The sequence below is a fragment of the Copadichromis virginalis genome, linkage group LG5 (assembly GCF_057382275.1).
Source record: "Copadichromis virginalis isolate Kocher_CV1m ecotype Utaka linkage group LG5, C_Virginalis_male_GT1.1, whole genome shotgun sequence".
Classification (NCBI taxonomy): domain Eukaryota; kingdom Metazoa; phylum Chordata; class Actinopteri; order Cichliformes; family Cichlidae; genus Copadichromis; species Copadichromis virginalis.
Window position 1 is genome coordinate 22,194,695 of NC_140622.1, and position 24,953 is coordinate 22,219,647.

General features: G+C 43.0%; 4 protein-coding genes across 4 annotated transcripts; 2 read left to right on the forward strand and 2 right to left on the reverse strand.

The window, feature by feature from the left end:
* Nucleotides 1-1,500: 1,500 nt before the first annotated feature.
* atad3 (ATPase family AAA domain containing 3) lies at nucleotides 1,501-8,486 on the reverse strand. The gene is made up of 16 exons (XM_085456718.1): nucleotides 8,177-8,486; nucleotides 7,537-7,613; nucleotides 6,431-6,532; nucleotides 6,260-6,319; nucleotides 6,105-6,174; nucleotides 5,843-6,008; nucleotides 4,951-5,020; nucleotides 3,982-4,137; nucleotides 3,844-3,900; nucleotides 3,637-3,762; nucleotides 3,423-3,547; nucleotides 3,258-3,309; nucleotides 3,096-3,166; nucleotides 2,814-2,981; nucleotides 2,324-2,432; nucleotides 1,501-2,223 (listed from the first exon to the last, which is right to left on the reverse strand). Exons 1-16 carry the CDS (start codon nucleotides 8,370-8,372, stop codon nucleotides 1,831-1,833), a joined length of 1,998 nt encoding a protein of 665 aa, XP_085312844.1. The 5' UTR covers nucleotides 8,373-8,486; the 3' UTR covers nucleotides 1,501-1,830.
* A 574-nt stretch (nucleotides 8,487-9,060) lies between these two features.
* Nucleotides 9,061-12,325, reverse strand: mrpl20 (mitochondrial ribosomal protein L20). Its single transcript, XM_085456721.1, has 4 exons — nucleotides 12,071-12,325; nucleotides 11,811-11,921; nucleotides 10,190-10,267; nucleotides 9,061-10,108 (listed from the first exon to the last, which is right to left on the reverse strand). The coding sequence occupies exons 1-4, from the start codon at nucleotides 12,155-12,157 to the stop codon at nucleotides 9,935-9,937; spliced, it is 450 nt and encodes a 149-aa protein (XP_085312847.1). The 5' UTR covers nucleotides 12,158-12,325; the 3' UTR covers nucleotides 9,061-9,934.
* Nucleotides 12,326-12,521: 196 nt separating this feature from the next.
* On the forward strand, nucleotides 12,522-16,855 carry sdhb (succinate dehydrogenase complex, subunit B, iron sulfur (Ip)). Its single transcript, XM_085456719.1, has 8 exons — nucleotides 12,522-12,651; nucleotides 13,253-13,386; nucleotides 13,893-13,978; nucleotides 14,345-14,481; nucleotides 15,713-15,829; nucleotides 15,926-16,027; nucleotides 16,115-16,237; nucleotides 16,345-16,855. The coding sequence occupies exons 1-8, from the start codon at nucleotides 12,580-12,582 to the stop codon at nucleotides 16,423-16,425; spliced, it is 852 nt and encodes a 283-aa protein (XP_085312845.1). The 5' UTR covers nucleotides 12,522-12,579; the 3' UTR covers nucleotides 16,426-16,855.
* A 1,463-nt stretch (nucleotides 16,856-18,318) lies between these two features.
* mfap2 (microfibril associated protein 2) lies at nucleotides 18,319-24,118 on the forward strand. Its single transcript, XM_085458051.1, has 9 exons — nucleotides 18,319-18,404; nucleotides 19,959-20,020; nucleotides 21,322-21,369; nucleotides 21,762-21,788; nucleotides 21,883-21,948; nucleotides 22,060-22,101; nucleotides 22,183-22,270; nucleotides 22,914-22,987; nucleotides 23,412-24,118. The coding sequence occupies exons 2-9, from the start codon at nucleotides 19,990-19,992 to the stop codon at nucleotides 23,513-23,515; spliced, it is 480 nt and encodes a 159-aa protein (XP_085314177.1). The 5' UTR covers nucleotides 18,319-18,404; nucleotides 19,959-19,989; the 3' UTR covers nucleotides 23,516-24,118.
* The last annotated feature ends 835 nt before the right edge of the window (nucleotides 24,119-24,953 follow it).

Genomic DNA, 24,953 nt, shown 5'->3' on the forward strand with positions numbered 1-24,953 from the left:
GTTTTGGAAGAAAATATAAATATTACAAAAATGTTAGGACTGCCCACAGTCCACAGAGTTGAAAGAAAATAAGGTCCAGCTGATATTCAGCTGCATGCTGACCGTAACCATGATGACTGGTTACCGCCCGTGCTTCTGCGGGAGGTAACATCCACGCAGCCCACTGAACCTCAGCTCTTCTTCTATTACTGTTGGCTCTCTGTGGCTGTAATCCTGCTGCCACGGCGAACTCGTTTTTACCCCTCTGTAATTTTCTCCCTGTCGGGTAATGCGAGCTTCAAAAGCAGTGAGGGCGCCAATTTCTATTTGCGTCTATGTGCAAAACCGTGTAAGAATGTAGTTAATGTATTTTATAAACAGGCTTCTTATTTTAAGTTATCAGTTTGAAATTTTTTTACTGTGTGTGTGTTAACTCCTAACTCCTAATGTGTTAACTCCTAATTATTATTTTATTTATTTTTTATCTCCAGGTGATCGTTTCCATCCATGGATGCCAAAATTCAGAAATATAAGGAACATGTTCAGGCGTCCACATCCTGAACCCTCGAAGGAATCCAGCAGGAACATGGTGCAGATAGAGCCACAAGTTAATGGAAGCACTTGACATAAAACTGTAGTTCTGACTGAAATATAACAGAATGTAATAACAGTTGTAATAATGATATTTTAGCAGCCAGTAGAACCACCAGCATGTAAAAAAAAAACAAAAAAAACAACACACACACACACACACTTCCTCAGGGAAATCTTGTAGAAGCAGATCTGCCATTTCTCAGCCTGTTTTCTCTGTTTCTGTGATATGGAAACATTTAAGGGGTTAAGAAGCCTTACTTATACACACATGTACTGTACACTGGTTGCTATACACTGCCTCTGCAACTGTCAGTGTTTTTCTGTGCTTGCTACTTACTAATAAAAATATAAATACATATATATAAAGCAGAGGTAAGGAGTCAGCTTGTGTGAGCTAAGCCCATTCTTAGGAGCTCAGGGCCACTTTTCTGGTCAACCAGGTCTTATGCAAGTAGCTCAAACAGCTCTCCCAGCATGATACTACAAAAGATTTAACCAGATGTTTGTTTTTTTTTTAAATCAGTCAAACATATCCCCATCTGTCTAAAACAACCTTCACTTTCCCTGTCAGGAATGCCAGATTGATTTCTTACTCATGCAAACCTGCACATCACGCTACATAAGAGGGTCCCATAAAATGTGACAGGGCATTTAATCATGCAGCCTTTTCCAAACCATGGACAGCTTCATGCCCTCGACTTTCCTTTGAATATGAAGCTTCAACGGGAACTCTGTTATTATAGTGAAATACTGAAATCCCAGATGGATTCCTATCGAACACAACTACCCACTCGTCTTATCATTGCCCTTCTATTCGTTATGCATTGTGTGGTTCTAAAGTCTCTGCCTTAAAGGTTGGAGGTGTCACAGTACGACTCTTTCTTAGCCTTTCAGACTTCTGGCTTCTGAGAGAAACACCACAAATCATCAATTGTAGTAACAATCTTTACTTTTTATGAAAACATGGATCAGTTTCATTGTTTCAACAGAGACACTTTAATTAGTACATTTATATAGTGTAATTACAGACACAGCGACTGGTTTCCATGTAAAGTAAATGTTTACATTGTGTACATGATGCATAAGACCGAAAGAGTCTCAGCCATCATTTGTATTTTGTAGTTAATTGGTTAACGCTAGAAACTCATCTTCTGTCGTAAAGACAATCCCAACAGGCCTTTAGATTGAAACTTTCTAGTCAAAGAGGCAGAAAGCTAAAATTTTCCTATCCAGGTAGCACCACTGGGAAAAATGAACTCAAACTGGAGTTCCATCTTTAGGAGGAGAGTCTTCTCTCATCTTGCCGTCAGTGGAGGCAGGAGGTTGACCTGAACTCTCTGCTGTGCTGTTGTGTCCAGCTCGGTCGGCACTTTGGCCCTCTGCCGAGAGGTTCATAGGTGCTTGCTTTTCATTAATCTCAAGGACAGGAGCGATCACCTCCTGGGCCTGAGGCGTCTCGCTGAGGGGCAGATTAAAACCCATTTTTCCTCCGCTGCTCGTCACCCCAGCTGGTGGGGGTGTAAGGCTCTTCGCCGCCTCCTCTCCTCGCAGCCAGTCCATCTTCTGAAGGTGCTGCTTGACGGCATCGTCGACCCGAGCGTCGATCATGGCCTCTGTCAGGACGCCGTCTTCAGAGGAATATGCTGCCGCCTGAAGGAAAACAACATTTTCATTTTGAAATTAAGATACACTCTCCAGTGGTATGACAAGGTTTCAGCTATGGAGGCAAAGATAATATGATGATTCGTACCTGCCAGGCCACACCCAGCTTGGAGATCTCTCGTCCAGACATGCCCTCTGTCCGCTTCGCTATCTCAGAGCACTTTTTCCCGTAGTCAAACTGCGCCAGCTTCAGCCTCCTGTAAACACAAAGCAGAATAAGACCATGAAAAGGCCATGAAGGAAATTTCCACTGTTACACAGTATAGTGTTCCTACACTGGTGGACATGCTAGAAACACCTCCAGTATAAGGCATCTTACTCTGAATCAGATGGCTCAACTGGCTCTTTTTAATGTGGAGGAGTAGCCGCTCTACTCGGATCCTCTCCGGAATGATCAAGCTCCTAACCCCAACTATAAGACAGCCACGGCACCCTTTGGAGGAAGATAATTTCTGCTGTTTGTAATAGGTGAGGTAACCTGACAGCTTCGTTTTCACGCTCTGTTCTCTCTCATCACCGACATGCTACTAGGAGACTTGTCTATTGCCACTTTAACAGCTCTATTCTTGTGTACTCACTGTCTCCCTCCAGTGGCCGGCTCCAGCACATATTTGTCAAAGTATAACCGCACCAGCCTCTCCCGCTCCTCAAGACCCGGCAGCGCAAAATTCACTATTTCATCTATACGGTCATTTATGGCCCAGTCAAACTGCTCCGGCTGGTTACTGGCCAGCACCAACATAAACCTGCATAAAAACACACACACAAAAACACAAGAGTCAAGCAGCTTAATAAAAGGTAGGAAGTAAATCACAGTGGTTAAGAAAGTTCAGTTGTAAACATGTGAAATAGATTCTTACTTGTTGCTCTGTTCTCCAGTGCGATATAAAAAGGCATTGAGAGTGGCTCTGAGGTCTTCACTGATTTTCTCCTATTGTAAAAACAAAATAAGGCAATGAACAGTTGCTTCTTTCTTATGTAACCGGCAGGTTTTTTGAGTAATGAAATAAACGCAGACTTACGGTGGCCCTCTTGCGGAGGAATGCGTCGGCTTCATCAACAAACAGCAGCAGCCTGTGATTGGAAACATGGCAGAAAGGACATGTTTTGCTACATCTGGTGCACTTCGTGATATTGGTGCAAATATAATAACAAATATGTTAGGTGACATATTTTGAGCATCATACCCTCGTCGACTCGTGTTGGCCCAATCAAACACTTTGTGCATGGCGGTGACACCATCGCGGCCCATTGGTGCTACATCACCACCGGTCATAATGGCGTAATCCATCCCAGAATGCACTGCCAGCTTCTACTCCACATACACAGAAATCCTCCAGTCAGACAAAGCACTGGTTTATATTTTTGGACACCTGAGCATGCTTTAGCTCTCTGGCGTACCTTAGCGAACAGCGTTTTGCCCGTCCCCGGAGGACCGTACATGAGGATGTTCCTGTACAGGCCGTTGTTCTGCCTTGTGTTTCTTGTTGCTATGGCAATGTCACGCACACGCTCCTCCAGGGAAGGCTAAGAGATGGGAAAGTGCTGTTATTTCAAGTTGAGACAAAACGGCAATGATTTGCACTTTTATACCACATGTCCACTTACACTGAGCACAACTCCCTCCAGGGCATCCTGAGGTTTACTCTTCAGCCGCTTGGTCGTCTAAATAATTTCAAAGCAGTTATAAGTACAACAAACTCTGCAGCTTAAAAATAGCAAAATTATGAATTCATCATTAGCTACCTTGACTGGATGCTTGACTGCCTCTGCGACAGTGAATCGGGAAGTTTCCCGGACTAGTGACGGCTTTCCGAGCCTGGCCTCGATGTAACGTCCGGCCACTGCTGTTGCATTTCGAGCTGAATACACTCCCACAGCCAAGAGGGTCAACCCTGCCACCTGGGGAAGAGAGGAAACCATTATAGATCAGGAGACTAAATTCACACTCCATTATGAGCAATGATAAGCAGAGCATTTTTTTTTCCCCAGAAGATAATATTTATAGTTGAGGTAACATCTGGGATATAAGATCTTCATAGTTATAGCCAAAAACAATTTGAAAAAATACCTTTAAGATAGAGTTTCTGAGAATGGAAGTGTTTGAAAACCCACAGGTGTCATAAAAGCAGTATTTGCTTTGATGTATATACAACGGAGTAAAAGGACACAGTCAATTGAAATGTTTAGCACATCTGTGAATGCATACATGTTGGGCCTTTTAATGCTGCGTTCCAGATTAAATTAGAAATCTGTATTTACGAGTTTCCAGTCAAAATCTTCATCTGGAATAACCCCTAAACTTGGATTTCCAACTCAGAAAGTTGGAGCAGCCCCATGAATGAGTTTACCACCAGAGATGTTGGCAGTGAACATAAACGGTAGTAAAACTGTAAAAGGTGTAACGTGTACTGCCACTGTTATGTATTCGGGGCATGGCATATAATTCACAGACCAGGCTCTATCCATGCACGTGCTGCAGCAGCATTTCAAAGCACACACACACAAAAAGGTATTGCTCTGTTTTGCCATCTTGCTAAGAAGCAAAACAAATCCTGTTTGTCTGACTTCGACAGAAACATTAATGTTTGATTTATGTTACTTGAACACAGCATAACTAACTGTGCTTTAGTGTACTCCTTAGGCATATTCATGTTTGTTTTCATTGGAATTTCAGTGACAAATTCTCCCTTGAATGGGAGCAGAGTGTCTCACCGTGGCAGTCACTTTGTCCCAGTCTGACACAAAGGCCCTGAATCCTTCTCCAAACACAGCACCTGCAGTCCTGAAAGCAAACACGTGTTAACTGTGAGCACACCTTTAAGAGTCTGTCACAGTGCCCATGTTGACACTGTTAAACATTTACTGAACTTAAGCTGTTTTCATGCATGAACTCCAGAAAATGGAGGAAAATTTGCTTCTCTCACAATCAGCACACAGCAGGACAAAGTCAGCATCAGTGAAATTTGCGCTACTGTAAATACTCTGTTTGGTTTGGATGAGGGTGCTACTCGAGTAGAGCGTGCAGGAAGCAGGAACGTTGACTGTATAAAAGACAGACGCAGCTTCTAACTTTGAAAAAGACATTAAATCTGCATTCTTTTAACAGCCAGCAGGTTGCAAAGGGATTTCCAGCTGTACTGAAGTTTTGCGATCGATCGATAGATAGATATAAAAAATAAATAAATACATTTACTCAGGTTATCAAGGTTACGCACAATGTCCTTGTTTTAAAAACAAAAAACAAAGATGGCGACCGGGTCTTCTGAGTCAAACAGATAAGTCGATCTTTTATACAGTCTGCAGATGTGATACAGGCGGCCGCACGCTAGCAGTGAATTCATTTAAACTCCTTTCACATCAGTACAATTGGACTTTACACACACAAGCTGACATATTAAAGACAATTTAATGCCCAATCCAGCCGTGTCAGACATTTGTGTGCTCGCGTACAGCTCAGTCGAGTAAATTCTATAAAAGCTCAGGGCTGCAGCTCAGGTGCGAAAATGCATTTACAAGAAACTGCATTAAAAAACAATTATTATCATTCATGACCTTAAAAACCAGCGATACACCATTATAAACAGCTCAGAGCAAAACAATTTACTTTATGGACTCCAGAACGGTCTGTCGGTGTTCTGCAGCCTTCAGGCGGATCTGCTCTCGGATTATATCGGCGTTTTCCCTCTCAACTTTGGCTCGAGCTTTGGACTCTGCCTCAATACGAAGCAGCTCATTCTTGTGTCTCAGCTCCATCTCGTGCTCTATGGTCGCTAAACAACAAAGAGGAAAAAACAAAAACATAAACCTCAGCTCATCGTGTCAAACATTTAAAAGCATCCCATCAATAACCGCGCTCGTTTCTTTACCTTTCCTCATGGCCTCCTGCTTCTGTACAGACTCCTCCTGTTTGCGAAGGCTCTCTTCATTCATGGCTTGCTGTTAATTAAACAAGCACAAGACATTTAGTACTGTATCCCACTTCACAGCACGTTACAGCTGGAGTTGGAGGTTAACAACTCACCTGTTGCCTCAGTTGGTCCTCATATCGCTGCCTGGCCAGCTTGTCTTGGTATTGAGCTCGCTGATGGGACACAACCACAAAAACACAATTTGGTACAATTCACTGCTGTAATACTCACAGTGCTCTTCCCTCTAAAGAAAAAGAAAAGAAGCTCATGTTTTCCCCTCTTACAGCTTGATGCTGCTTGCTCTCCTCATTGAGAGTTTTCCTCCTCTCTTCAGCTTGGATGCGTATCTGGTCGCCTTTGAGCTGTTCGACTGCTGCTTCATATTCCTAAAGCGTGAGGTGAGAGCACAACTGGGTCATTGGAGAACAGCGACAATTCATCGCAGCACAGAACACAGATGCCACCAAAGTCCTCGAGTATCAAAGGAGCAAGAATACCTACTTAAATAGAGCACGGCTGTTATAACGCCCAATCAGATGACTTCAGATCCAGTTCGAGACTACTCTTCTAGTCATCACATTGAAACATCTCATCTTTATGGTCTCACCTGCTATCTCTGATGCCTGCTCTGTGCTGGTCTCCCTGCCTTATTCCACCTATACATACTCAGGAAGGTCATTACAGTGGTGCTTACTCATCTTTGTAAATATCTGAGTCAAGTTCTTATACAGTACTGTGTAAAAGTCTTAAGCCAACATCACACAGTTCTTTGTATTTTGCTAGGAAAAGTGCAGTACGGTAATTCACTGTAACATGCAAACATACAGAGTGTGTGCATGCTATGGCACAGCCTCCATCATGTTATATATTCACTGTTGTTAATCTCTCCTGACCTTCTCCATACCCATTGACTCATGCTGTAATATGCCAAGCTTTCAGCTAATAGCTCTTTAGGAATCACCTCAACGATGCAAACAATAAATACCATTTAATGCATGTAAGCTGTGAGTAACTTCAAATTAGTTATTTGGCAAGTTGTACAAGGACTGATTTTAAAATGAGTGAAAAAGCAGCCTCTGACAGAGCTTTGGAAAGCCCGGAGAACTTTTGATAAAGACCACTTCTGAAAAATACGGCTACTGCGGCTTCATCTAATGCAGGTCTATAATACCTAGGAATTATCAAGCTGATAGAAACGGACTGATGTACCCGGTGTCCTGCTGCAGATGCAGAGTGATCCACTGCTCTGCTTTTATTTTTATTAACAGATTTTCTTTTTCATTTTTTTACTTGTGTGACTTATCTTCTGGTTGTGTTGCTTCTTGGTTTAACATTTGTGTGATGAACACATTTTTTTGAAGTACATAGTGAGTAAAGGTATTCACTGTACCTTCATCTTACTCTGGTGTTCCAGCTGAGTGGTATTCTCCTGCATTCGAGCAAGCTCCAGAGCTTCTTTGGCATGTCCTACACACACACGCACACACACGCACACACACGCACACACACGCACACACACAGATGAAGATGCATGTAGTTGCTTCAAAGCGTTATGTTTGTGAGGCCTGCTGTCTTTGCTGATCCCTGTGACTGACTGTATCCACCTTTGAGTCTTAACTACCAAACAACAGCCCTGAATGAATGAATGAATGAATGAAATCATTATCAATAATCAAATAATAGTATGTGTTGCATCGTTGCACACGTGTGTGTGTGTTAGAGGGTGAGGTCTGGATGTTCTGAGCCGGACTGCAACGTCCGTGACCTTTGAACTCTGTTCTCTCTCTGGATGAAGGTGGATGCAGCTCAGTTCCGTAAGCCTAACTTCACGTGAGTTAAACCTTTAGTATTTATACCGGTGCTGGATGTCGGTGAGGGCCTCTTCAGCTACACTGAGGCGACCACCACCATCACCGTGAGCCAGAGAGCAGCAGATGCTGGTGCAGCTCTGCTCTCCAACAGCAGCCGTGTTTGTATAATCTGTACACACCTCCTCTAAGGAGACCCACCCGAAGCCCTTGAATACTTACGGGACATGTCGAGCTCCTTAGCCGCCTGAGCAGCCCGCTCCAGCCCGGTGGGATCGAAGTTGCTCCATTTGTCCTTGGGTTTATCTCCACCGCCGCTGGAGCCCCCGGCCGGCGGAGGTGGCGGCGGTGGAGGCTGTGCCGGTAAACCGGGAGGCACCTCCGGCTGTCCCTTGTTCAGGCCGAACAGCCACGACATTTCGCCGAGAACAAATAAAGCACCGTTAAACCGGTTCTGTTGGACAGAGGATAGCAGCCGCAGGTCTGTCACTACGCTTCCTCCACACGCGTGTCACGCCGAAAGCTTCTGCGCATGCGCACCAAACAGCTCAAGGTTTAGCTGAATAATCGCAGCCAGGATTGGCTCAGAACAAGTACTTCTCCTTCTGATTGGCGCTCAACGTAGTAGTCCTCAGCAGAGGTCATTGACGTAGCCCCGCCCACACTCGATACGGTAGCCCCGAAGGATCATAAAGCATACAATTCACTCGAAAGGACGTTTACCCCGGTTTCATCAGGCTGTTTCTGTTTTTGAAAGTCATTGAAGTGTCAGAGGATTGTTTCCAGGTTTTCTATATCAAATCTATTTTTGATTTACTTAAACTTCAAATCTAAAAATTTAAAGGAAACACTCTGCACTGAAAACAATCTCCTCACTTCAGTTTTAACCTTCTGTTTTCCAACAACTTCATGCTCCAGAGCAAGAGTGGGCAATTTATGTTCCCAAGGGGCTACATGAGAAGCTGCTGTGCAGGCCCACACCAATAAGTTGTAAGAAGATAAAATAAACATTGAGCAGAACCGAGTTCAGCTTATTGTTGATCAGGACAAAAGTAAATAAAATCCTTAAAATAAAAAAATCTGACGAAAGACAGCAAACCAGAATATATATCAAAAATGTTTAATGAGCTAAACATTTAGAGGACAACCGACCCACAAAAGGTGGTAAAACACATATTTACACAGAAACAAAAAAAGGCCAACCTTAAAAAACAAACAAAAAGAAAAACTTTCAGTCATAACTCAAGGTTGCATATGATAAACAGGTTTATGGAAATGATAACAAGACCATGTGTGAAGACACTGGAGGTAATCAGGAGGTGACACCACATGTTGGCAACACATTCCTGTTTTAGGAAGTTTAAGTTTACCTCCTGCCAGGGATTCTGTGCAGCCATTGATAAATACCAGTGAAAGTTGGATTTACGGGTTTTATACATGAAGTTCGTATGAAGAACACAATCAGAGATACTGATCTCGAAGTTCAGGAGTCAAAATACTGCACACATAATGATCTGTGCTGCTGTAGGCAAGTTTACTTCAGGAATGATACACTGTTGGTACTATTTTAAAAATCTCTCCAAAAATCATTTCTACGAGAGACCAGTGGAAAGCTCGTTAACATGAGACTCCTTATTGACTTGTTCAAATATAAAGCCAACAAGAAGCACAGGACCAGCAGAAGTGTCACAAAACCGATTACTTTTTGATCGGCCTGTAAAATTCCTGTTTTTCCCCAAACAGACAACCTGTGTTACAGCTCGAATTCAAGCCGGATCTCTGATCGAGCGATCATGAATCACCACACACAAATGCAATTCTTTAAACGACTCATACAAGAAACACATTTTGATGAAATCCTAAAATGAGGTGTCTGTGTCAGTTCAATTTTTTTTTATTTTTTTTTTAAATAAACGCTGTTCTTTAACCCCCCCGCCCCCCCAAAAAAACAATCATTTATCCATAACTGTGGCAAGTCCTTTACTGCAGCATAACTACACGGGAGAGCACACCAGAAGGCTCTTTGCCGTCACCCAGTGCTGCCCTGAAGCCTTCTTGTTGCCGAGCCCTTGCCAGTTTTGCAAGTGAGAGGAACGACCGAGGCTCTGTAACGGCCAGATCACTGATGACGCGACGGTTGAGCTGGACGCTGCTCTATATGGTGAGAAAAAGGAAGAGTGAGCCAACAGAATTTTTAAAAATACATGAGCTGCAAAACTATCTAGTAAAGCCAACCTTAGTCAGATTGTGCATGAGGGCGGGATATTTCATGCCGTGCTCTCGTGTTGCTGCAGCAATCCGTGAGATCCAGAGCTGATGAATCAAGGGGACAACACACAGGATCAATTATACTGAAGCAAACTGATTTCTAATCTTACACACACACCAATCAGCTGCAATATTAAATCCAAAGAGAGGAAGTGAACAACATCCTGTTATACTGCAAAGTTCTGCTGGGAAGTGCACAGCAGTGGCCTCACCCAGCCAGAGAACACCCCCCAACACACTACAAAAATTGCTCAGGAACAGCTCGATGATCAGGACAAAGAGCCCAAAGTGCTGACCTGACTTCAAATTCTCCCAATTTAATCAAAGTAAGTCAGCAGCATGGAGCAGAACTGAGGTTTTAGAATAGAATAGAATAGAATAGAATGACTTTATTGTCATTATACAGATGTACAATGAGATACATTGGGGGGGGGTGGGGGGGGGGGGTGCACAGTTTCTGCAGCACTATATGCATATGAGCAGTATTTACAGGAAAAAATATAAAGTGTACAAAAATACAATCTGGTAAAAAAAATAAATAGTGTTATGTATATACAGTTTGGGTTATTGCACAGTGGTGGTTTATCCTTGAAATGGGGGGTGGAACTGTGTTTATCAGTGTATGTGTGGACATGGAAGGAGTGCTTCCAAGTTGTTCACACCAAATTCTGACCCTACCATCCAAATGTCATGGCAGAATTCAAGATGCATCAGACCAGGTGTTTTTGATCTTCTGCAGTGAAATTTTGCTGAACCTGTGCAAATTATAGTCTGTTTCTTGCTCTTAGTGGACAGGACCCCCTGTGGTCGTCTTCATTTAGATATCCTCTAACCCTTAATTGTAATGCGAGGTGATTTTAGTTAATCTCGCCTTCCTATCACCTCAGGCGAAGGACTTTCACACAGAGAACTGCCGCTCACTGCATTGTTTCCTCTTGGGTTTTTTTGGACCCTTTTCTGTAAACCCTAGAGATGGTTGTGTTGGAAAATCCCAGCAGCTCAACTGAAATATTCAGACCAGCCTGTCTGGCACAAAACGCCACAACATGTTTAAAGTCACTGAAATCACCCTCCTTCATCCATTCTGATGTTCAGTGTGAACCTGAGCTGGTCATCTTCACCATGTCAAGACACCTGAATGTACTGGTTTGCTGTCAAGTGATCGGCTTACTAATATTTTGCGTTAACAAGCTGTTGAACAGGTGTCCCTAATGAAGTGGCCTGTTAGTAATGTAGACACTGCTGCGGAACTAGCCCAAAGCTTTATTTAATTATTATATAGCGGACTAATGGAGTGAAAATATCAAGTATTTGATTAAACCGACCAAAAAATAAAGAAAATATAACCAGTTATCTAAACAACATGCTTTAATTTAGACATCTTGTGGTGCACCTGATTTATCTTGGGGATCCTTTAGGTGGTCATGACGCCAGTCAGGAATCATTTGATAAGCAAAAAGCAATCATTAGTGTTTGTTTTAAATATATTTGCACCCAGAATCTGCTGAAAAGTCTATTACTTAGACTACGATTGCTACTATCAGGAAAAAAATCCAAATGCCATGCAGTAATATTTGGGTCTTCTTACCGTCCTCATGTTGCGCTTCTTAAGTTTCCGAGCTTTGGTGGCGTACACGAACGCCCTCCTGACAGCCAGCACGGCCAGGCTGTAGCAGCGGTTCTTCCTGCCTCTGAAGTGCTGTTGGAAGAAATGACAGAGACGTGACAACAACACTTGTTACAAGTCTTTAACACGACGAGGATGCAATAAACAAAACACCACAGCTTCTACAAACATCATGAATGAGCTCTAGCAGCTATCACTCCAGGAAATAGCAATAGACGTACCCGTGCATGCTTGAGGACCTCCTGGACCTTCCAGTATCTGTCGGGTCCTCGGCTTCTGATCCAACAAGACAGCGTCAAAAACACCATTTCAGTCCCCCCGTCACCTCACCAGAGTGTCCACTTTCAAACGAATAAACACGTAATAAGTGACCTCCAACCAAGCACTCTCGGTGTTATGAGAGCTCAATAACTCCGCACGCCGTACGTCGACAAACCGAGGCGCATTCTGGGTACGTTCAATTTAAAATTCTGTCAGAGGCGGCGCGCGGGCTAATTTAACACAAACAACTTCATCAATTGCACCAGACGGCTACGGTTCACAAAACAAAAACAAAACAAAAGTCTGAAAATAAGATGTCAAACATTAGATTACAGATCCGTAAAAATACACACTTTCTAAAGGACGTGTTTGCGTCAGTGCGAAACACGTCGGTGTACAAAGCAAACGCACCCACTGAGTTGAATGCTGGGCTAGCGAGCTGCGGAGGTCAAAGGAGAGACCATTCAAAATGTCGGTCGCCAGTTTTACGTCCTTGACTCGGTGCGGTGTTTTGGCATTCCGCTCTCCCGCAGGACTCTTGGTATGTTGACGGTTATTATGGAAAAGTAAATAGTTTCATCGTGAACCGCTGCTGTCATCAGCCGGCCCGGTGTCAGCGTTTAGACCGGTTACAGCTCTCTACGTGAGGGTTCCGTCTATGTTCTGAAGTCCGGGTTACATAGTGTAGTTGTTAGCTAAACTTAAGTTAATTATGGTTCGGCTGGTTAACGCTAAATGTGTTGGAATGTATGTCTAACACTAAAAGTAAATAATAATAGAGCTTTGTGCAGAAAAATATATTAAAAAAGATAATCCGAAAAAAATGATGGCATTATTCTATTGCAATGAAGTTTGTGTTTTATGAAACCATGTCTGACAGCTATTAATACAGGATATTTATTGGTATTGATTAAAGGTTATTTAGACAACGCTAAATTTAGTGATTGGAGCAGGTACTTCATCCTGGTCATGATTGAAGAGGACTTCGGGCGATCGTGGCTCAAGAGTTGGGAGTTCGCCTTGTAATCGGAAGTTTGCCGGTTCGAGCCCCGGCTTGGACAGTCTGTGTGTGTGTGTGTGTGTGTTTGTTTGTTTGAAATTATTATTATATTTGATTTCTCGCCTGTCTTCCCTGTGATCAGGCGGTACGGTATGCACAGACAGCAGCAGCTCCAGCAGGGCAGCCCAGGGTAAAGAAGTTCCAGGTGTACAGATGGGATCCAGAAACTCCAGGGGACAAACCCCGAATGCAGACCTATGAGATTGACCTCAACACGTGAGTGTCATAGATTTGGACATCTGGCATCCAGGCAGAGCAATTTCCTGTCATTGATTAGAGAAAGTTTTATTAAAACCCAACAGTCCAGCAGCTTTCCATTTTAGCCCAGATATCCCAGCAGAGTCTTCATTTTTCACAGGTTAGGATGTTTGTTGGTTAGGATGTTGCTGAGAATATATTCGGGTCTAAACAAAGGGCATTGTTAATGGCCTAACTAATGCTTTCTGGTGGCTTCAGTAACAGTAACAGGTGGCCCTGACAGCCGGGCATATTTTCAGTCCTCTTCCTTCACCTGTTCTCTAATCAGCTTTATTAAACTCTCTCAGCTCATGTTTGTCAGCGTGACACTGCTCAATGCTGAGTAATGCTGCTCAGCCGTATGATCTGTCTGGGTTTCAGCTGATCAAGTAAACACATCAGACAAGCTGCTTTGACAATTTCATGTTACAGATTTTTTTTTTTTTTTTTAACTTACTGTGTTTTTGTTTGTTTTTTTCATCCAGCTGTGGCCCAATGGTTCTCGATGTGCTCATTAAGATCAAGAATGAGATTGACCCCACTCTGACATTTCGTCGCTCCTGCAGAGAAGGTCAGTAACACAGGGGCTGGAGTTGCACCTTTAAAAGGGGTTTACAGAGTCTAGAGCACCTGAGTCAAAGCTTTTATACTCTTGAAGACTGACAAAGCCCATCTTTAAGAAGCCCATCTTTTCAGCTCAAAGTAAGAAGTGCAAAACCCCCCAAAAAACATTAACGGTAAAAACGAAATACAGTATGAAAAGCAGAGACAGCATTGTCATTGTTTTTATTACTCAGTTTCACTGTTTGGTTGACGAGCAACAACACCACAAGCAAGAGTTGCACACAGACCGGTTGTACCACATCTGTTGTTGTCCTCAAAAGTTAAATGTCAATAATAAATGTTGTTATTATAATTTTTATTCTGCTTTAACCAGGTATTTGTGGGTCCTGTGCGATGAACATCAATGGAGGAAACACACTCGCCTGCCTCAACAAGATCGACTCCAGCCTCAGCAAGCCGACTAAGATTTACCCTCTGCCACACATGTACGTCGTCAAGGACCTGGTACCTGTAAGTCAGCTTCACCGAACATCTGTGAACATCTGGAACGAAGCATTTACTTCACAGTCCTCTTTTATAAGCTAGCACAGCCATCACATTATCACACACAAGTGCTAAGAGTTTAAAGTCATTAACAGCTGGTTGCTTTTTTTATTTTGCATGTGCAAAATTTAGTGTTGCAATAACAAATGTTACACTGTTTTGTTTTTAACAGTGAAAAAACACATTAGCATTCATGAAAACCGTTACATTTTTCTTTATTCGTTTTATTTCCAACCTTTTTTAAGCCAGATCTAATGAATCAGATGCGTGGATGTCTTTTTAGGAGTGTTGGTGCTGTAGATTATGTGATGCGGATGTTCCTGATTCTTAATTTTCTAGATGATTAAACAGGAGAAGGAGAAATCAATCAGACTGTTCTAAAAATCAGAAACACTCAAGAGATTAATAAAGGGGCTGAATTTGCATTGTCTGACATTCCGTCTTTCTTGTTAACACCTTCCCAACACAGAGAGGAGGAGGGATGGAGAGGGGTGGTTCTTGTTTGTCGGGTGGCTGGATGAATGTAAAACCCTGCTGTTAACCAGCGACGTGCACAAATAAAATCTGAATAATTTGTTTAACCAACTAGTGTTTCTGCCGCCAGCTAGCAAGGACAGCAATGCTTAATTGTGTGGTCGACTAATCCTGGGCATCCCTTTTTAATGATCAGTAGACCCGACTGTTAAATGTTGCTTTGAACTGATTGGGTGTGAAGAAGCTACTGCTCACTGCTTCTCTGTGGAAGCTAAAAGCCAGCAAAATGTAAATTGAGGCAGATTTTGTTTAATAATAGCAGATCAGTTTGGGGGTTTTTTAGGGTTTTTTTAGCATTTGAACGTAAGGCTGCTTGATTACAGCAATAAATCATAATTGCACATTCATATTGTTTAAGATCTTCAATGATTATTAAAGATGATAGACTTAGAAAAAGTTTAAATAAATAGGAAAATAAAAATTAGGCTGATAATAAACGTTTTATTGGTCTTATCTTGCTATAATAGTCACTGGAAGCCAAAATTATAATTACAATAAAATGTGAGTGATTCGCACACATACTTCCACACGTGGATTGGAGGAGCCTGAGATCGATCAGCTGATCCATTTGATTGGTAGTCGACCACCTCTATCATCTGAGCCGCAGCCACCTGAGTAGACAGTTCAGTTTGGTGGATTCATTAGTGTAGCAATGTGTTTGCAGGACATGAGTAACTTCTACGCCCAGTACAAGTCCATCGAACCCTACCTGAAGAAGAAGGATGAGTCCAAGGAAGGGAAGGAACAGTACCTGCAGTCTGTGGAGGACCGGGAGAAGCTGGTACATTTGTCTTTGTTTGTTTTTTCACTGTCCCATAACATTCAGGCTTCCAGCACATTAAGGAAACATATCTTTACTTGCTTCTCTCCCATGTAGGACGGGCTGTATGAGTGTATTCTGTGCGCCTGTTGCAGCACCAGCTGCCCAAGTTACTGGTGGAACGGAGACAAATACCTCGGGCCTGCTGTGCTCATGCAGGTGTGTGTTTGAGCACTTTAATATGCAGGATGGTCTGTTATAGTCTGAATCAGCAAGGCTGTGTAGTAAACCTTTGTCGTGTTTCAGGCGTACCGCTGGATGATTGACTCACGAGACGAGTACACAGAAGAACGGTTGTCCAAGCTGCAGGATCCTTTCTCGCTCTACCGTTGCCACACCATCATGAACTGCACCAAGACCTGTCCCAAGGTAAGCTCTCTGCACTGCTGACACTTCAGGTACATCTGAGCAGCTTCGTACAGAGTCTACTCAGATGTGTGAATAAGCTTTTGTGTTTTCTGTGCTCTTCCTGTCAGGGCCTGAACCCAGGAAAAGCTATCGCTGAGATCAAGAAGATGATGGCCACATACAAGAAGAAGACAGCAGCTGCTGTCTGAAACCTCATTTATCCTCTGGATCTTCTTATCCCTCCATGACTAAGTTATATAATGATCAAAAAATGCTTCTTCAGGTCTGTTGGGCCAGTGCACCATGTATCACCACCACCACGACATCCTGCAGTCAGCTGTAGCAGAAGTGTGTGTGTGTGTGTGGTTGGAGAACTTGGTGTGACATAAACACACATGTACAGTATGAAGGAGAGAGAGCGTCTGAGTCTTACATGTACCATAAAATAGGTGTTTATCTCCAACTCTACTGTGTGTTTGTGTACTTGATGCTGCAGAGTAAAATCCAGGCATTTCTTTGTGTGTCTTTTAGCTCGTTGCTTTTCATGTTAGCAGCTGGTTCACAGGCACGTTCCCTCAGATCTTCCAGCAAACTGACATCAGTCTTTGTTTTGATGGAAATAAATAAGTTTAAATTCTGGTTGCGGTCTTTCACTTGTGATTATTTCTCCTGTCATCCTACTACGTTGACTCGGTGTCCTCTGGGTGTCACTGTTGAGCAGAGCCAAATGAGTTGAACCATCTGAAGCATTTCAAAGCTTTTTCAACCAGCAATAAAACTCTTATTGTATGTTGACTGTAATTAAAGGGGAACTAAAATCCTGCTTTATGTTGTAAAATGGAGTTTGTCATCTGTACAGCAGACTAATCTCTGGAGGACTCAATGCAGAGCTTTGCTTTCAGTGCTGTGGGTATGTACAGAGACAGAAAACGCTATCGCTGCCCACAAACCTCATTTTAAAATTAATTTTGGCATAAACTGGAGTTTATTTACACAAGAAAGGAGTTCAGCTTTATAAAGTGCAAATTCATACAATGTGATATTAGAGTGAAACCCCAACAAGCCTCTGGCAGCCATCTGGAAGAGACCAGCTGTGGGATGATGGGACAGAGAAGAAACAAACTGTGGGAGAGAGAAGAAGAAAAAAAGTGGAGTAGAGTGCATCATGGGAAGTCTGCCAGCAGCCTGAGCCTATCGCAGCAGCAGGGTCCCCTGATCGAGCCCTGACTTTACCAAAAAGCTTAAAATCTAAAAATTTAGAGGGGGTCTGTGTCCCAAAACCAAGCTGGGAGCTGATTTCACAGAAGAATGACCTTAAAGCTGAAGGCTCTGCCACAATTAAGCCTGCAGTCTGGGAGCGATCTACGAGGTCTTTAAGATGTGATGAGGCCTGATTATTTAAAAACTTTCTATGTGTACAGAATTTAACAAGGACCCACATGCAGTTGTATTGTATAAAGGAAAACATGGCTGGTATTTATATGTGCTGACATTATACACAAGACATCAATGCCAGGAAAAAAGGACCAAAAAACTGGTGTGACTCAACCCTGATATGTTAGGAGTGTTATACTGTACATTTGTGTGCGCTCACATGTGTGTTAAACATTGCCAAAGGTTCAAGGTAATAAACAATTAGTTGCTCTGGGTGAAATTTTTTTTTGTACTTTTGTCACTTGTTTTATCAGTGAAAGGGGGACATCACAGACTGTGAGCACAGAAGCCCCACCCACCCGCTGTCCAGACCTTCTGTTTGCACAGGCCAGCCAATCAGAAGAAAGCCATCTAAAAATAATATGGGAAGATAGCTAAAAGTCTTGTTTCAAGCAGTAGATGAACTACATGAAAGGGCTGCACCAGTGCCCATATTAAGAAAAATGAGGATTATTTTTAGAAATGTAAATCATGCTAAACTATCCTGGAAGCACAAGAATAAAACACGGAGCTTAGCACTACGGATCATGTGAACTTACCCTTCGATTTCATACTTTCATAGAGTTTATAGCTTCCACTTCTGCATAGCTCTTCACTGACAGGGTTGTTGCTGGTCGTTGCTGGAGGCCGGGGCTGGACTGGACGGGGAGGAGACTGCAGATGCGGGGTGGTACAATGTGGCGCTGGAAGTCCTCCTGCACTCACAGGACGCATGAGAGCGGCAGAAAGTCGGAGCGAATTGAGTCAAAGTTGGGTAAGATCTCTGAAAAAAGTCGCATGACTGGTTTAGTTTGACTTTCTTGTTTCTTTTTTATTATTACTATTACTAAATGCAAGTATGAAATGAGTTATAGACTTTACCTGATCTAAACTGCATTTATGCTGAAGGTTATGGAGGAGGGAAAAAAAATCAGGAGACATTTTTTGTGCACAGACTTCATGCAGTGCGGTGAGTCTTAAAAGGACTTCAAAGCATTCCTGGCGCTTATCAGTCTGCTTAATGCAAACCAAAAATAGCCGAGGATATTCTGGGTGTATATTAATGGCTGTTGAGAATTGACATGTGGTCCTGTGTTTTCACTGGAGAGAAGAAGAGGGAGGAGGAGGAGGGACTGCAGCGATGGCACTGGTGAGAGGGTGAAAACTAAACCCTCTCTCCAGCCTCTCTGTCATTGAGTGGGGGGAAATTGAGCTGCTTCCAGAGAATAGGGGTCGATGAGGGCATATGCAGAAATGATTCATTAGTGTTCCCTTTTTTAACTATAAAAAACCAAATAGTGCAAAAATGGATGACAGCAGAGCATCTCCTGATTGTGGGTTTTTTTTGTGTATGTGTGTGTGTGTGTGTGTGTGGGGGGGGTGTAATGGCTCCCAGATGTGTGATGTGAAAACATATGGTTTCCCAAAGCCACTGTGATGCACACCAAGAACTGTGTGTGTGTGTGTGTGTGTGTGTGTGTGTGTGTTTTAGTGTCACACAAAGATGCACAAATTGGCATGCATGCACAACTTGTGCAAAAAGTGTTTTACTCACAGATTTTGTGTCCAAATGTGACCTAGAAAATCTGCATTTAGTTACACACACAAACACACACAAACAAAGGGGAGGGAGAAAAGAAAAGAGTGGGTTTTGTGTATGTACCACACAATCAGGTTTAGTGCATGAAGTGGCCCACAGTGCAGCAGCAGCTGTGGAGGAGGAGCGTTCATACTTTCCACAAAGTGGAAAAGTACTTTAGTCAGTGTAAGGTAATGAGTTTTACTGTATGTAACAGTGTGACTTCATGAATGTCACTGACGGATTCAGAGTGTTTTTTTATTTTTTAAAAAAGCTCTGTTGCTTGGTCGGGTAAAGAAGAAAGAAAAGGGGGGAAAGGAGGGGGGGCTGGTAGGAAATGACCAGTGAGAGCGACAGAAGGGAAATGAAGGATGAGGAGGCATAAAGAGGGAGGTATGAAGAAAACCCAGAGAGAAAGAGAGTGGGGTGGGGTCGAGGGGTCCTCTGTTTCTTTTCCTGGAATGCGGACTGTGTGCTGCTGCGAGGAAAAGCTGTAAAACAGAAAGTTTGTTCTGAGGAAGACGTGCCACATTCTTGCTGCCACAGTTCCCCGGTGGAGGAGGTGGTGGTGTTGGTCACAGTGGGGATGATGGCTTAAGGGGGGCAGAAGTATGGGGGGGTGGAAAGGTGACGGAGGACGGGGGAAAGAGAAGAGACGAGTTTTCAGGAGACCAAAGCAGTGTCCAGCACTGAGCACTTTATCCCCCTCATGTTGTTTTGTCTTGATTAATACTCTCATTTTCCCTCCAGTGTTAAAGTCAGTCTACCTCCCAGAGCGACCATGAGAGTCCTCCTGCTACTCTGCATGCCAGGTAACTGCACCACAGGCCTCTACCAGCTGAAACAGCTTCAAAAAACAAATCGGTTCTCTGTAACACCAAAGGCTCAATACTAAATGTTTGGACATTTTGGTATAATAGATTTATTTGCTTTCTTGCTTCAAGTTAGGTAAGGAAACTGATACCATTCTGATGTCTGTATCATGCATGAAAAGCTCCTCGATCAACAACTTAAATAAGATTAAATGACAGATAAATAGTTCAGTCTAAAGGTAACAACAAAGCCCTGCCAACATTTTAAAAAATGTCAAACTACTCGTTTATTTATTCCTTTATTCATTTCATGTTCAGACCTCAACAACAAAACAGCCCCAACAGCACCTGTTATCACCGTTGTCCAGTTTAGTCCCACACACTCCTTGCTCTCGACCAAAAATGCCGAAAACCTCCCGAAACTTTTCAAATTTTAACAGAAAATTGCTGCCCACTGTAAAAAACAAAGATCACTATTCCTATTCACTATTCACTATGTTCACTATTCCTCGAATAGCAACAAAATTTAGTCAAACTGAGAAAAAGCTGCAAAGATAACACATGTATGCTGCTCTGAATAATAGTGAGATACAGCAGCACAAAGTCTCACTTGGCATTTTTTAAGTACACCTGTTCCATTGCTTGAACCCAAATACTTAATCATCCAATCAAATGGATCTAGGCGTGTAGTCATGACCAAGACGACCTGCTGAAGTTGAAACCGAGCATCAGAATGAGAAAGATAGGTGAACGTGCCATGGCTGAAGCTGAGACTAGAGTTCTCACAGACTCACCAAAATTAGCCAAGAGAAGATCGGAAAACGCTGCCTGGTGTGATGAGTCTCGATTTCTACTGTGTTATTCAGGTTAGGGTCAGAATTTGGCATAACCAACATGAACGCAAAGAATCCATGGATCCTTGTTCAGGCTCCTGGTAGTGGTGTAATGGTGTTATTCTTCTCAGTGTTCACTCACTAATGGTTAGGCTTAAGCAGAAAGGCTTCCTGCCCAAACCCCTCACGCCATGTGCGGTCTTTCTCCCCACGTTCCCGAGCTTGATGGGATTGTGACTTGTCATTTGCAATAATGGTCCTGCAGTAGTGCTAGCTAGAGCTTGAAGATGTAAAAACCACATAATTATCAGGTGCGAACGTTTCATACTTCATAGCTGCCTTATTAAAGGAGATGAGTGTGATCTTAAAAGACTTAGGAAACACCAGTGATAGAGCTGTTTGTGTTTCACCGACTGCACTTCTCTCATCATTCTTTGTGATTCCTCTCTTTGTCTACGATGTCAACAGTTGTGCTGTTCAGCCAGCCCCAGTACCAGGATCCATATATCTTTAACGGTAAGTTAATTAAGGGAATATTGGCCTACATTGTTCCTGCTCAGCATCGGTTTACATCAGCGCTCTCCACATCTGTTCTCAATTCCTCGTTATCCTCTGCTGTATCACCCACCCTCGAGGAGTTCGCCCTCCCCCTCTCTCTGTCTTTCTCCTGATTCATATGTTTGTCATTCGCATAGCAACTGAACTGTAGTGTAAATAGCACTTTGACCAGTCTGCATCTTATTATTTTTAAACATCTTGCATATGAAGTCATGATTACTGACTCACAAGCTTGTGAACTCGTGCAGGTGGTTCACGTTATATGTTAACATATAGCACTTTCTGTGGGGTTTTTTTTTTAAACTAACAGTTGATCTCATGAAACATTTTTCTCTCTTGCTTGTTTTAAGAATTCCAAGAGTATGAGTACACCACAGGTGAGACATTTACTTTTCTTTTTTTCAGTTTCCTCATTTTCTAAATGTTATGCCAAGTGTATAAGTGGGAAAATGTTTCTCTCCTCTTATTTAGACCCTCCTCGTGGAGGCTATCAGCAGCAGGTTCAGCTCAACCCCGTGATCCGTCCTGGAAAATCAGGTACGTCTGCTTAGCTCTCCTCCCATCGGTCACAGATTTACTCCCAGTGCTGTCACGATTGAATGAATGAATGCAAATTGCCGCATGTCTCATACTATTTGAAAAAAACAGATCCCGAATTCCTGACAGAGCCCACGGAGCCTGGACCTCTCGGTAAGTGATTCAGAGAGACGAGAACAGAAAGCCAGTTGTTTTACGTAGAGTGGAGAAAAGATTCTGTTGTTTGATTCCCAGATTGCAGAGAGGAGCAGTACCTCTGCACCCGACTCTACTCAGTTCACAAGCCATGCAAGCAGTGTCTCAACAGCCTCTGTTTCTACAGGTAAGTGCTTTTAAAGGAGCACAATAGCAACAGAAAGCAGTGATTACGAGTAATACTGCATGGCTTCATTTCGTCTTGATGAATGGATATTTACCTCACGTGCACTGTGCTAGTTTTGGTCTGTTATTCTAATGTAAATATCACTGAAGCACAGTTAATTCTGATGTTAACAATGTGCTGGAACTATAGTGCATTTATGCAGATCCAAAACAAAAGGAATGAGGTTTTATACGATGCAGATGTCTCAAGGTGTCTAACAAAAAGGCAACCAGGAGCCAAACTGCTCTCCAAGAACTCACCGGATAAAGATTGTACAGCCTGTTCTCAGCAATCATTTCAAAGACTCCATTATTCAAACAGGACTAAATAGTGTACTTGTTGGGAACAATATCCAGCCGTGGATCAACCCTTATTTAGTTCTTATGAGTTCGTATGTGGTGCTGACTCAAAATAAACTTCAGCAGTAATGAGGAAACACCATGAAGTGCAGTGTCTCACTAAATAGGCAACAGTGGATTTGATTCAGTATAGATCGGCTATAGACTGTTGCCTGTAGATGCAGTTGTGACTGATAAGACCGACATGATGACTGTGAGCTGCTCCTGGCTCCGCACGTGTGACCTCTGCATGTGTTTTTGTTCAGTTTGCGGCGGGTGTACGTCGTCAACAAGGAGGTCTGCGTGAGGACTGTGTGCGCACACGAGGAGCTGCTCAGAGGTGGGATTCGCGTAACCTGTGTTCATGCATTTACTCCTTGATATTTTATGTACTAATTTAAAAGGGGCAGTGCATATTAATTAACACAAGCACTTAAACCCATCCTGTAAATATTCCAGGTTTGCCAGGCTAATTTTCATCTTGCAGGTTAATAAATTAATGAATAAAACCAAATCTTCAAAGGCATATAAATAAATATAAATATAAATGAAAGAGAAACACGTGTAAAGTATACACAAATTCTAAAGTGATGGTATAAATTTGGCTTGTTATCCAAAATGTTCTACAAGCCTGCTTATAGAAAATAACTTTCTAATGATTTTAATTGTCTGTGTTGGACAATAGCTCATATGAGAAAGAATCATGAGATTGATTTTAACGGACTTTTCCGTGTGTGTGTGTGTGTGTGCTTGTGTGTGTTTAGCGGACCTGTGTCGCGATCAGTTTTCTCGCTGTGGAGTGGCGGCGCTGAGTGGCCAGTGTGCATCATTAGGAGGAAGCTGTGGGAAGAGCTGCGGAAGCTGCTGATGATCAGGGACACCACCCACCCAGATACTGCCGCTTTTTCACCTCCCTCATCACGTTGTCTTACTTTGCCCTCCTCCCTCTCTCCTCTCCCTCTGTACACCCCCGCTACCCCTGTGCGAAAAGCACTTCTGCATTTCAGCATGTTTCTCTTCGTCTAAAATGTTCCACATGTGTGTTTGCTCACTAGATCCTGTGTGTAAGGATACGTATAATCCAAAGGACGTTGATGACTGTATAAATCACTGGTGCTATAAAACTTCTAGAGGTGCACATAAAGCCACAGAACATCCTCGATTTTTATTTTTTAATTTTTTTGCATATCGTATCACATTAATCTTCTCGTGTTTACTGGTACGTTACTGTATTTGTGTTGAAAAGCAGTCATTGTCATGATTAGCTCATCAATGGTGGCCGCAGTGCACTGACATCAGACAAAACTAATCGATATCCAGCCGCCAGCTGTCTCGCTATCCAAGATCATGAGATATGTGATGAAACAGGTAATGAGGAGTGACCTCACAAATGACCTCTGTACTACTGCTTTGTAAAACTGTCACTATAGAGACTGAGAAAAAAAATAAACTTTGTTTTGTTTTTTTACTACAGCTGATCAGCTCATTGACTCAGGTGTGATTCCCGGCTGCAGCTCAGCGTATTGAAGCGTATTAATGAGCAGACATGAGTTAGGACACACAGCCAAGTTTATTTTCCAGGAAACATGGCTTCCCTTCGTCCAAACGAGTGACTCTGTCCTTATTAATCACCAGTGTCAGTATTTATACATAAAGTAAAAAGCAGTAAAACTAACCTAATAAAAAAACTGCACCATCACTGCAGCACTCAGACTTCAGTGGTAAAATAGTGTCTAAATATATAAAAAAAAAAAACACCCAGCACGCCCCTGCGGGCGGTTTATCCTTCAAGCTCGGGTCCTCTACCAGAGGCCTGGGAGCTTGAGGGTCCTGCGCAGTATCTTAGCTGTTCCCAGGACTGCGCTCTTCTGGACAGAGATCTCCGATGTTATTCCCGGGATCTGCTGGAGCCACTCGCCTAGCTTGGGAGTCACCGCACCTAGTGCTCCGATTACCACGGGGACCACCGTTACCTTCACCCTCCACATCCTCTCGAGCTCTTCTCTGAGCCCTTGGTATTTCTCCAGCTTCTCGTGTTCCTTCTTCCTGATATTGCTGTCATTCGGAACCGCTACATCGATCGATACGGCCGTCTTCTTCTGTTTGTCTACCACCACTATGTCCGGTTGGTTAGCCACCACCATTTTGTCCGTCTGTATCTGGAAGTCCCACAGGATCTTATCTCCACCACCCTTGGGGGCATCTCCCATTTTGACCTCGGGACTTCTAGGTTATACTCGGCACAGATGTTCCTGTACACTATGCCGGCCACTTGGTTATGGCGTTCCATGTATGCCTTGCCTGCT

Bases quoted from the DNA above. Each gene is read 5' to 3' on its own strand.
- mrpl20 (XM_085456721.1), bottom strand. From the start codon at position 12,157: ATGGTGTTTTTGACGCTGTCTTGTTGGATCAGAAGCCGAGGACCCGAC. The intron at 10,268-11,810 runs GTAAGAAGACCC...TTGATTCATCAG, and splicing joins AGAAGCGCAACATGAGGACG to CTCTGGATCTCACGGATTGC. The intron at 10,109-10,189 runs GTTGGCTTTACT...CTCACCATATAG, and splicing joins TCATGCACAATCTGACTAAG to AGCAGCGTCCAGCTCAACCG.
- sdhb (XM_085456719.1), top strand. From the start codon at position 12,580: ATGTCGGTCGCCAGTTTTACGTCCTTGACTCGGTGCGGTGTTTTGGCA. The intron at 13,979-14,344 runs GTCAGTAACACA...TGCTTTAACCAG, and splicing joins TCGTCGCTCCTGCAGAGAAG to GTATTTGTGGGTCCTGTGCG. The intron at 14,482-15,712 runs GTAAGTCAGCTT...ATGTGTTTGCAG, and splicing joins TCGTCAAGGACCTGGTACCT to GACATGAGTAACTTCTACGC.
- atad3 (XM_085456718.1), bottom strand. From the start codon at position 8,372: ATGTCGTGGCTGTTCGGCCTGAACAAGGGACAGCCGGAGGTGCCTCCC. The intron at 3,167-3,257 runs GTAAGTCTGCGT...TTTTTACAATAG, and splicing joins TCCTCCGCAAGAGGGCCACC to GAGAAAATCAGTGAAGACCT. The intron at 2,433-2,813 runs GTGAGTACACAA...TTGTGTTTACAG, and splicing joins CCGGCCACTGGAGGGAGACA to GAGGCTGAAGCTGGCGCAGT.
- mfap2 (XM_085458051.1), top strand. From the start codon at position 19,990: ATGAGAGTCCTCCTGCTACTCTGCATGCCAG. The intron at 21,789-21,882 runs GTGAGACATTTA...CCTCTTATTTAG, and splicing joins AGAGTATGAGTACACCACAG to ACCCTCCTCGTGGAGGCTAT. The intron at 22,988-23,411 runs GTGGGATTCGCG...GTGTGTGTTTAG, and splicing joins ACACGAGGAGCTGCTCAGAG to CGGACCTGTGTCGCGATCAG.